At 42.3% G+C, this 11,241-nt stretch overlaps 1 protein-coding gene across 2 annotated transcripts; it reads right to left on the bottom strand.

Moving 5' to 3' along the window:
- Window positions 1-1,127: 1,127 nt before the first annotated feature.
- On the bottom strand, window positions 1,128-11,005 carry LOC311144827 (sin3 histone deacetylase corepressor complex component SDS3-like). 2 transcript variants are annotated; one of them, XM_084180975.1, is made up of 11 exons: window positions 10,827-11,005; window positions 8,832-8,901; window positions 8,622-8,677; window positions 8,282-8,353; window positions 7,713-7,732; window positions 7,403-7,559; window positions 4,867-4,962; window positions 4,543-4,629; window positions 4,185-4,290; window positions 2,672-2,756; window positions 1,128-1,885 (listed from the first exon to the last, which is right to left on the bottom strand). In XM_084180975.1, the coding sequence occupies exons 1-11, from the start codon at window positions 10,936-10,938 to the stop codon at window positions 1,787-1,789; spliced, it is 960 nt and encodes a 319-aa protein (XP_084037101.1). In that variant the 5' UTR covers window positions 10,939-11,005; the 3' UTR covers window positions 1,128-1,786. The 2 variants fall into 2 exon arrangements, with proteins under 2 accessions (XP_084037101.1, XP_084037102.1); XM_084180976.1 differs by lacking the exon at window positions 10,827-11,005 and adding an exon at window positions 9,104-10,351.
- Between the last annotated feature and the right edge of the window lie 236 nt (window positions 11,006-11,241).

Here is an 11,241-nt window from a genome sequence, read left to right as displayed (position 1 = left end):
TGAATATGTAATCGCTCTTCCATTAGCATCGCTACCCCACCACAATCCACAACCAGAGGTCAATCCTGGGTTAAAACCAACGATCCATTTACTACAGGCTCATTTCAAAGCCAGGAGTAATCATCTGGAGCAGGCCGTGTCATTAGGAGAGGGAAACTGAAACCTCTGATCAGGTTGAGTTCAGCCGAGGGGGATGACGGAGACACAAGACAAAAAGGCAGTAAAGACGTTGATGCATATTGCGCCTGGCAAGGGAAGACTAATGCACAGGGCCAATTGATCCAGAGTGTGACATTGGTAGAGAGAGGTAGGTGAGAGGGTAGCCACGTGGAAGGAGATTGGAGGGTACTGCTGGGAGACTTGCTGGCTCCATCTCAACAATCATGTTTTTAGAACTGAGGTGTTGTGAGTTAACAGGTAAATAATGGACTTGTTGGCCATGTTACAGTATAGGGGGGACTTGTTGGCCATGTTACAGTATAGGGGGGACTTGTTGGCCATGTTACAGTATAGGGGGGACTTGTTGGCCATGTTACAGTATAGGGGGGGACTTGTTGGCCATGTTACAGTATAGGGGGGACTTGTTGGCCATGTTACAGTATAGGGGGGACTTGTTGGCCATGTTACAGTATAGGGGGGACTTGTTGGCCATGTTACAGTATAGGAGGGACTTGTTGGCCATGTTACAGTATAGGGGGGACTTGTTGGCCATGTTACAGTATAGGGGGGACTTGTTGGCCATGTTACAGTATAGGGGGGACTTGTTGGCCATGTTACAGTATAGGGGGGACTTGTTGGCCATGTTACAGTATAGGAGGGACTTGTTGGCCATGTTACAGTATAGGGGGGGACTTGTTGGCCATGTTACAGTATAGGAGGGGACTTGTTGGCCATGTTACAGTATAGGGGGGACTTGTTGGCCATGTTACAGTATAGGAGGGACTTGTTCATCTTCCTTCCATGTGCAAAATCAGTTTAGCCACGTCAGATGTATTCCACATTTGGTTAAACTGAACTCATTTAATGTCAATAATTCAGATACAAAATTAAAACCTTAAAAGTAAATCCAATATATTATGAAGAAAAAAAAGGTTAATTGACCAGAAGCAGAAAAAACAGTACCAATGTCAAGATGAAGAGAAATGTTGTGTCCATTTTCCTCCTAGAAAACATGGCATGATTTATGCTGAGTTGCACAGCTGACGGAAACTGTTACAGAACCATGTTAGGTATATAAAGGCAGACATGTACGACCAAGCCAAACGTCCACCTTTAGCCCCTAAGCACTTGTGTAGATCTGAGCGCATTGGACAGCTAAGTCTATAACAAGGCATAGTGCAGCCATGACAACATTTGCTATACCAAGGCTATCCATTCATTCCAGGTCTCCTCAACTGCCTAAAGGGCTATTTGAGACAAAACCTGCAAGGAAAAATGGCTTCCACCTGTGCTTGATGATGGCTACTGACAGAATGCATCGTTCTTCCCCTCCAGTGGTCCTGATTGATTGAAAAACCACAAAGTCATTGAGCAGACTTCCTCAGGCACACAGTAGGGAGGATGGGGGAGCAACATGATGAAGGTGGGAAGCAACATGATGATGAGGAGGAGCAACATGATGATGAGGAGGAGCAACATGATGATGGGGGGAGAAACATGATGATGAGGGGGAAGCAACATACTGCATGTACAAAATGAAAGGAACAAGAAGGATGCTGAAGGCATGGATGGATGGATGGATGGATGGATGGATGAAGAGACACTGGGAAGGGGCATGGTGTCGTTTCTACGCTGCCGACCGTCGTCGGATGACAAGCGCTCCTCTCTGTAGCTGTCCCAGGTAGATCCTCATCTTGGTGCTGTCGCTGGTCTTCCTCACCCAGATCTGAGGGGAAACCCAATCAATAGGCCCCATTATGGTCATTTACTCTAAAGAGAGAGCCTCCGTATAATAAGTGGCATGATGCTCATCATATCAGGAGTTTCAGAACAAAAGGACGTTCCACAATTTATATACTGTATTAAATGTTTTTAAGTCAATTTTAGGAAAACTGCCAATGTATCTATCCTCTCTTCTAGCTCGAAATGAAAACGCATGCAAGCTCAGATCTCAATCTTATTTTATGCTAAGAGTCCCGAAGATTAGAACCGAGCATGGAAAAATTGTCCTTTTATTACTCAGCCCCCTGGTCTTGGAATTCCCTCCAAGCCAACCTAAAACTCCAGGACCTGGTGTCCCTGGAGGAGTTCAAAGGACAAATAGATGAACAGGTTGTTGAGACATGTAGTTGTTTCTAGTTGGTCACCCCATGTCACTAGTTTGCATTGCCTTATGTAAGGAAGCATGTTGTTTAACTTCACACAGACACACAGTTTGTTGTTGTATTTATGCTGCTTCCAGTGTCGTCTGTCTGTTGTCCGTTTTCTCATTTTATTTTTAGCCCGTCCCCACAGGAGGCCATGTTGTAAATAATAATTGTTTCTTAATTGAATTGCCTGGTTAAATAAAGAAATACCATAGCACCCACACAATACTTACACTGCACTTCGGACAGACTACTACGACCACCACAACACGATACTAGCAAGTCATGCATCCCTCTAGGATAGAATGGATTTAAGTGGTACAAGCATAGCACTGTAGCTGTGGAAATGGAGAACTGAAACCCACCTCGTTTGTTCCCACTGAGCTGATGACACAGCTGATCTTGGTGTTCTCCTTGGACTCCAGGTGGATGGCCTGGCTCTTATGATACCTGATGGGAACACCACAAGATAAACACAAACTACAAATAGCACAAAACATTAGCAACATAACATTTCCTCACATCCTGGAAAATGAATGCTTGTTGGTTCATGATACTTATCTTACATTGCAGTCTGTAGCAATTTCAGGCATTTCTAAGCAGTGTCCTTCAGAAACCAAGAACATATTACATGTAGCTCATTTAATATTATATGAGCCCCTCTGGAATTGGGTGAGGGGTAAAAGGAGGAATCAGTCCACTCAGATAAGGACTTCTATACCTATAGGATAATATCCTCGAGCACACAATCCCTTAAAGATTCCATTAAATAGATAATCTGACAATGCTGTCATGGAGAGAAACAAAATGTCTGAAAACCAGGTAGTCTTTGATTGTGGCTGAGGAGAGAGTCCCCCTGAGGTAAGTGGAAAGGAGTGACAGTTGGAACAGACAGAATTAGAAAAGGTATATTTCTTGAAGAACATGCTTGCTTCAGCTGTCTTGCTTTCAAACAAGCACACTAATGAACTGTAATTACTGGGAGAAAGAAGAATACATGTGGTTTCAACCATGGCTATCGAGTCTTCCCATCCTCTCCCCTCAGCCTTTCTTAGCCTAGGTCTGGTGAGACTGGCAGCGAGACTGATAGCAGCAAGCACTTCAGTGTTCACTCAACTGAGCCCCACCTCTCTCACTTCAGAATTTATCAAAGGCTACATGAAAGTCATGGAAAGCCATTTGTAATATCACAGGAGCACATTTCACATTTTCCACTCTTCAAAGGAATTATTAATTGGTGCGTGATGTCCTATGCAGAGAGCTACTCTTTACCCAAAGGGTAGAGGACAGATTATCCCATCCAAGCAAACACTGTCATTTCTGTCAGACTGTGGAACTATCGCCAAACGGCATACTGCGCTTTATGCCAAAACCATGTTAGTAAAATGTAATGTAATTCCATGGTGACAGGTAGAATGAGCCTGCCTGGCCGACATTCCAGCCACCCATTGGTTAATATGAAATATCACCTATTGGGCAGAGGGAATGTTACTATAAACATACTACAAACATGATTACCATTTGTAGAATCTTGTTTTTAAGTCTTTTAACAGACATATCAGCAAAGCCAAGAATTCTTCAGTAAGTATAGCAGGAGGATTTATAAGGGTGTGGCGCCATCTAGTGGCAAATAAAAGTCGACCGCATCATGAATTAAAATGCTCAGTATTCTATTATAAGGAACCAATTTAGTAGGTCTTATGTTTAGACCAATGTTATTAGTTTATTAAACAGCGATAAACCACAACAGCAGACAATAAAAGTAACAATCTTTTTAAAAGTATGACTGTGATCCTCAACGAAACTCCCCTCTTCGCTGTGCTTTTTAAGCGGTGTAATAAGCCAAATGAAAAAGGAAGATAATTAGTATGCATGTACCATCTCTTGTCGTAGTACAGCTTTCCCTCTTCGATGCGTGCCTCATAGCGCTGTGAGGGGGACTCCATTGGAATGGTGGGCATTTGGTCTGGAGAAGACGGAGACACTGGGGGAGAAAACATGGCGTGAGAAACTAAATCAGTCTAGTGATTTTAAAGTAAATAGTTAATTTACTAAAACGTGGCCCGCCCGGGAGGTCTTGATGTTTAATAATATATCTAAACTTAACATATTTTATTGTAGTCTGAACAGAAATCCTGTATAATAACTTGATTTCTCCTCATTTTGGCTTGATGGCATTTAGACTAACTGAAACAAAACAATCCTAAGAGTAGTAAAAAATTGACTGCTCACATACCTGGACGCTTGGGGGACTTCAGCTGCTTGTTCAGTATTCGCAGATCTTCCATGATCTGGTCATCTGTTAGCAAATAGTTTAGCTGAGGTGTGGAGTGTTAAGGACAACTCATCTCATAATTTGTATTATATATTTCTGTAAAGGGGTAACAACTGTATCCGGTAAGTTTTAACAACCCTGTGAAAATGGGGAAAAAAATGTACATGTAACTAATCAGTCAAGACGAGATTCTTTTGAAGATTGACAGATCTCCACAGTGCCTAACTTGGATCAACCCTGCTGTAGACAAGACAGCAGAGAGATTGGACTTCTAGTAAAGGATATCAGGTGCAGGTTTCCTCCGCTTGTCTGGAATGGGGACTGGATCGTTGGGCCGCCTCCTCAACTTCCGGGTCATGATGGGTTTCACCTCCATGGAATCTACACAGGGGTAATAGGGAATGAGCTCCCTGCCATGCACCCGACACCGTATAAATAGCATTACTAGTTCATCGGTCATTGCACATCGACTTAAATGGGGATGCACATTCTAGTAATTCTATGGCTGACACCCATGTGGGTATAACACAGATAAATATATATTGAACACAGATAAATATATATTGGTATATGTACAGAGTATACAAAACATTAACAACACCTGCTCTTTCCATGACAGACTGACCAGGTGAATGCTATTTTCCCTTACTGATGTCAACAGTTAAATCCACTTCAATCAGTGTAGATGAAGGGGAGGAGACAGGTTAAAGAAGGATTTTTAAGCCTTGAGACAATTGAGATATGGATTGTGTATGTGTGCCATTCAGAAGGTGAATGGGCAAGACAAAATATTTACGTGCCTTTGAACGGGGTATGGTAGTAGGTGCCAGGTGCACCAGTTTGTGTCAAGAACTGCAACGCTGCTGGGTTTTTCACGCTCAACAGTTTCCAGTGTGTATCAGGAATGGTACACCACCCAAAGGAGATCCAGCCAACTTGACACAACTGTGTGAAGCATTGGAGTCAACATGGACCAGCATCCCTGTGAAACGCTTGACACCTTGTAGTCCATGCCCAGATGAATTAAGGCTGTTCTGGAGGGCAAATGGGGGGGGGGTTACAACTCAAATGTTATGGAGATTTTTTCTATATATCTATACTACCAGTCAAAAGTTTGGACACACCTCCTCATTCCAGGGCTTTTCTTTATCTTTACTATTTTCTACATTGTAGAATAGTGAAGACAGCAAAACTATGAAATAACACTTGATGACAGCTTTGCACACTCTTTGCATTCTCTCAACCAGCTTCATGAGGTAGTCATTTCAATTAACAGGTGTGCCTTGTTAAAGTCCATTTGTGGAATTTCTTTCCTTCTTAATGTGTTTGAGTCAATCAGTTGTGTTGTAACAAGGTAGGGGTGGTATATAGAAGATAGCCCTATTTGGTTAAAGACCAAGTTCATATTATGGCAAGAACAGCTCAAATTGGCAAGAACAGCTCAAATAAGCAAAGAGAAATGACAGTCTATCATTACTTTAAGACATGAAAGTCAGTCAATCTGGAAAATGTCAAGAACTTTGAAAGTTTCTTCAAGTGCAGTCACAAAAACCATCAAGCGCTATGATGAAACTGGCTCTCATGTGGACCGCCACAGGAAAGGAAGACCCAGAGTTACCTTTGCTGCAGAGGATAAGTTCATTAGAGTTACCAGCCTCAAATTGCAGCCCAAATAAATGCTTCACAGAGTTCAAGTAACAGACATCTCAACATCAACTGTTCAGAGGAGACGGAGTGAATCAGGCCTTCATTGTCAAATTGCTGCGAAGGTCCTCTGTAGCTCAATTGGTAGAGCGTGGCGCTTGTAATGCCAGGGTAGTGGGTTCGATCCCCGGGACCACCCATACGTAAAAATGTATGCACACATGACTAAGTCGCTTTGGATAAAAGCGTCTGCTAAATGGCATATTATTATTATTATTATTATATTATAAACCACTACTAAAGGACACCAATAAGAGGAAGATACTTTATTGGGCCAAGAAACACGAGCAATGGACATTAGACTGGTGGAAATTTGTCCTGTGGTCTGATTAGTTAAAATTTTAGACTTTTGGTTCCAACCGCTGTGTCTTTGTGAGACGCAGAATAGGTGAACAGATGATCTCTGCATGTGTGGTTCCCACCGTGAAGCATGGAGGAGGACGTGTGATGGTGCTTTGCTGGTGACGCTGATTTATTTAGAATTCAAGGCACACTTAACCAGCATGGCTACCACAGCATTCTGCAGCGATACGCCATCCCATCTGGTTTGGGCTTATCATTTGTTTTTCAGCCGCTGACTGGATTTTTTTGTTTGTCACACCATTCTCGGTAAACCCTAGACACTGTCGTGTGTGAAAAGCCCAGGAGACCATCTGTTTCTGAGATACTGGAACCAGTGCGTCTGGCAACAACGAACATACCACCCTCTCTCTTAGGTCACTCGTTTTGCCCATTCTAACGTTCAATGAAACAGTAACTGAATGCCTCAATGCCTGCTTTATATAGGAGCAAACTATTTTTGTGAACTGGGTGGCGTACCTAATAAACTATGTGTATGCATGTATATGACATTACAGGTTATAACAACATTACTGCACTGAAACGAGATCTTCAATTGAGCGATTAGCATGAAATCTGCAACTCTCCCTCATCTCCAAAACACTTCCATTGTATTGACAGAGGATAAAATAAGTTAGCTTACATAGTCTTCCTCCTCTGCAAAAAAACAACCAACACCCATCATTATTTTTTATCCCCACACCGCCTCTCGGAGAAAGTGAGATGAGAGGAGGGACAGATTTCCCTGTCATCTGATCTTTCTCAGTGATTCTCCTACCGCCTGTCAGCTCCATCGTTAATTTCTCATTCTCTATCATCTTCTTCTTCTCCTCCAGCTCGGCAATTAAGTTTTCCTTCAGCTCAACTTTCTTATCGTCAAACTCTTTCACCGCCGCCTTCTTCTCTTTGATGTAGTTCCTCTCCACCTGTTCTGTCTGAGAGCGAGAGAGAGAGAGAGAGGGGAGAAGACAGAGGGGGAAAGAGATTGACGGGAGGCCCAGAGATGTTCGTGTGGATAGGACATTAAATCGCAGGTGAAGAATTCAATAGAATTTCCATGTTAGGTAATAATATCAAACATGTCTTACCTCAAGTTGGAGAAAGAGATCTATAGGAAAGAAACAGATCAAATACAATGTTAACGCGCATGTTGACTGCATCGTCAGTTAATCCCTGACTGTCAATTTTATTTGATTTTTTACATTTTTAGTCATTTAGCAGACGCTCTTATCCAGAGCGACTTACAGTTAGTGAGTGCATACATTTTCATACTGGCCCCCCGTGGGAATGGAACCCACAACCCTGGCGTTGCAAACACCATGCTCTACCAACTGAGCTACATTGACTTGCAGCATAAAACCTAACCCCCCCCAAAAAAAGTTGTATTCGTCACGTACACTGTTCACAGCAGGTATAAATGGTGCAGTGAAACGCTTACAAGCTTGCTCCCTCAACAAGGCAGTACACTCTTTGGGTGTTCAAGATCAAATGATACAGAATGAGGTATCTCCATGTGGCAACAACTGAACAGTGAGTGAGTGCCTCCCAAATGGCACCCTATTTCCTATGGGCCCTGGTCAAAAGTAGTCCACTATAATAGGGAGCCATTTAGCGATGAGCACAGTGATCCTATGCAACAACAGTGCTATTTTCTTACCAGCATTACGGAGTCTCTCCTTGTATTGCTGGTCCAGCTTCTTCATTCTCTTCTGGTACTCCTGAAGTGTTCCTGCAGGGAAGAGTTTTATGAAACACAGCATATACACCTAACTTCTAATCCAACAAGTCTCTCAATGCAAAGAGCACCACCTCTGAGGCGCCATCATAGCAGTTGTGCAAAACGATAAAGGTCTGCTCAGCTGCTACTTCAGCACGTGTTGAGATATATGACATTGATAATCACATTGATTGTTAATGCAGGGAGGATAATTCATGGATTATAGGACAGGCTTAATTCATAAAAAAGCAGTGAGGATAATTAGAAACAGAGACACTACCTTCTTGGAGTTGCGTCAACTGCCTTTTCAATGACGCCAGCTTGTCTTGGTACATCCTGCAACCAAATAAAACATCATGATTATCACAACCAACTACTAAATCTGTAAATTGAGTCCTTCAAGACCAGGCTACATTTTGAACATCCCATTTGATCCATGTCAACATCTATTCTATCCAGTGTAACTGTGCATTTGGTGGACAACACTCACTGTTCTTTGATTTCCACATAGTCATCCTCGTCATGTTTTGCCAGGTCAGTTTCACTGGCATCTTCTGTGTCTGAAAAAGGGCCAAAAAAAAAGCTAACGTCAGTAAGTAGGCCAACAGTTCACCAATATCATATGACATAGGGCCTATGCCAAGAAAACATTTTCAGAACAATTTGTTCAATAACCAAGTCAATTAAATGAGTAATTTTAGGACAAGCTGGAAACAGTAGTAGGATACATGTCTGATATATGTAGCTACTCAGCCAAGTTACCTTTATTTGGATCACCAATGAGTGCGTTACCAGCCATTTCCCTTTAGACTTACACAAAACTAAACTAACACAAAGTAAAACGAGGTCCTCTGATAAATGTGAATGTTATGTCGTAGGCTAAAATAGCTAGGAAGCAAGCTATAGCCACACGCAAGGTGGCAAGCTAGCTAGCTAAACGTTCAGCTAAATCTTGCTCGTTTCTATCAAAAGGTTAGCAATTAAATGTTACAGACAGAATTGGACACACCGTCAAGTCATTCCAGATTAGTAAACAGTCGTTTCTTAGTTGACCAGCCAGCTAATTCGCAACAAAAGGGTTTACATTGAGTGCCGAACATTTGCCCCGTTGCTAATGCGTAGCAAGTTGATGAGAGCCAAGTTCGAGTGCGATGTGTCAAACCAGCCAATTTAGCTATTAGCAACGGCTAATTCAAGACTTGGCAACTGAACTGGTTTTAAGTTTGTTAGCTAGATGCAATCTCTGAGTTTTGCCTCTGTGAGATTACGTAGTTAGCTACCTATTTTAGATATCTGACTAACTCGCTAGCTACTGAGTTTGCCAGCTCAAAGCCAAAGGTTTTGCCGGTGACCTGTCAGCTGATGGTAGCTAACGTTAGCTAGTACTGGCTAGCGGCGTAACGTTAACGTTTGCTAGCTAGTTACAATACCAGTGTGAATGGCTGACTTAAGCTTTGACAAGACTAACACAACTCCCCATCAAATACAGTTAAAATAAGTAAGGGTCATTGCTTAATCTGTAGCTCTTCCCAAACTTCACACCACAAATGCAACGTGACATTTGGAATTAGCCTGCATCAGCGCGCGACCGACTTTGGTCGGCCTTAAAACCTAACTAACTTAGCTGTCCCAAACAACCACCTTCATCGGCATCTTAGCACGGACGCAATGACATGGCTGGCCTCAAAATTAACTCCATGCAAGGAGAGCTGAAATTACAAAATCAAATCTAGTTTCTTATACTTCACACCAACAGTTGCAAGACAGTGTCAGAAGAGGACAATCAATTAAATCATATTGGTGGTAAAGCAAATGATAAGCCTTTCTGTCAACCATAACAAATGTTTTACTGAGAATGACTGCCTGTTTGTTCCGAACTTTACTCCAGAATCGAGACTCCAAATCCAATGCACGGTTACCATCACCATTTGCTCCCTCTTCTAGCTATTACGTTAGCGCTATCTGTCCACACCTGACCTGACAACGTTTTGCTGTAGAAGAGTACAGCCAGGTTTGGACGCTAAACATGAAAGTTGAAAAATACATTAACTCCTCCCCAATCTACACTGACAGGTGGCTTGCTTGACAGGGGCGTTTCATTACGCCGAAGCAAGAAAAACGAAACGGGGAGGGACCTACCTGAATTTGTCCAATAGAAACTCTCGTTTAAACTGTTTGGACTCACGATTACACTCCAGTTAACTAACGTTAGCGAACAACTAGCTAGCGTCCGCGTCGTGGTGCACGATCCCCCACGGATTAGAAGCCTGTGTTGTTGGCTAGCTAACGTTAGTTACCCAAGCTAGCGCAAACGTAGACTTTACAGTTCAATGGGGATGGGTTCATTCTCAAAAAATATGTACAAACGTCACACTAGTTTTACTAGACTATTTGAGCAAACTAACGTTAGCGTTTATTAGCAAATATCACAACAAGTGTAGCCAGCTAAAGCTAGCTAACAAATGTGCTACATTGGCGAACCTACCTTCTTCCGAGTCTCTTCCCCTTAAGCTTCGATCATCCTCGTCGTCCACACTATCAAGTTCTTCTTCATCATTGTAATAATCTACCATCGGTGATAGTAAAGTAGAAGCCATTTGATGGCTAGTACAAATGTAAACAACCGTTAAATAAACAATCGATTTGGAATTTGCAGTTCAGAACTAAACAGCGCCTACATCTGTTAAGACCCCATGAGAAGTAAGATGGCCGTCATTGCGCCTGACCAAAATACCTAAAACAAACCTGTACAGATTTTTCAAGAGTCATTTTATCACATCTTTGTGTTATACATATACCAATTTAATAGTATAATTAAATTGCCTTTTTCCATGTAACAGGGTTAGTTACCAGTATCTTTGCTATATTTGTGCAGTCTAATTAGGCATTTCGAGGTCAGC

This window comes from Coregonus lavaretus (genome assembly GCF_964263955.1).
Source record: "Coregonus lavaretus genome assembly, chromosome: 17".
NCBI classification, from domain to species: Eukaryota; Metazoa; Chordata; class Actinopteri; order Salmoniformes; family Salmonidae; genus Coregonus; species Coregonus lavaretus.
This window is presented reverse-complemented; position numbering and strand designations above follow the sequence as displayed.

What these genes read in the sequence shown, in the direction of transcription:
- LOC311144827 (XM_084180975.1), bottom strand. Translation starts at nt 10,938, where the DNA reads ATGGCTTCTACTTTACTATCACCGATGGTAGATTATTACAATGATGAA. An exon ending in GGAGAGACTCCGTAATGCTG is followed by an intron (nt 7,733 to 8,281) that starts GTAAGAAAATAG and finishes TCTTTCCTATAG; the next exon opens with ATCTCTTTCTCCAACTTGAG. An exon ending in ATCTCTTTCTCCAACTTGAG is followed by an intron (nt 7,560 to 7,712) that starts GTAAGACATGTT and finishes TCTCGCTCTCAG; the next exon opens with ACAGAACAGGTGGAGAGGAA.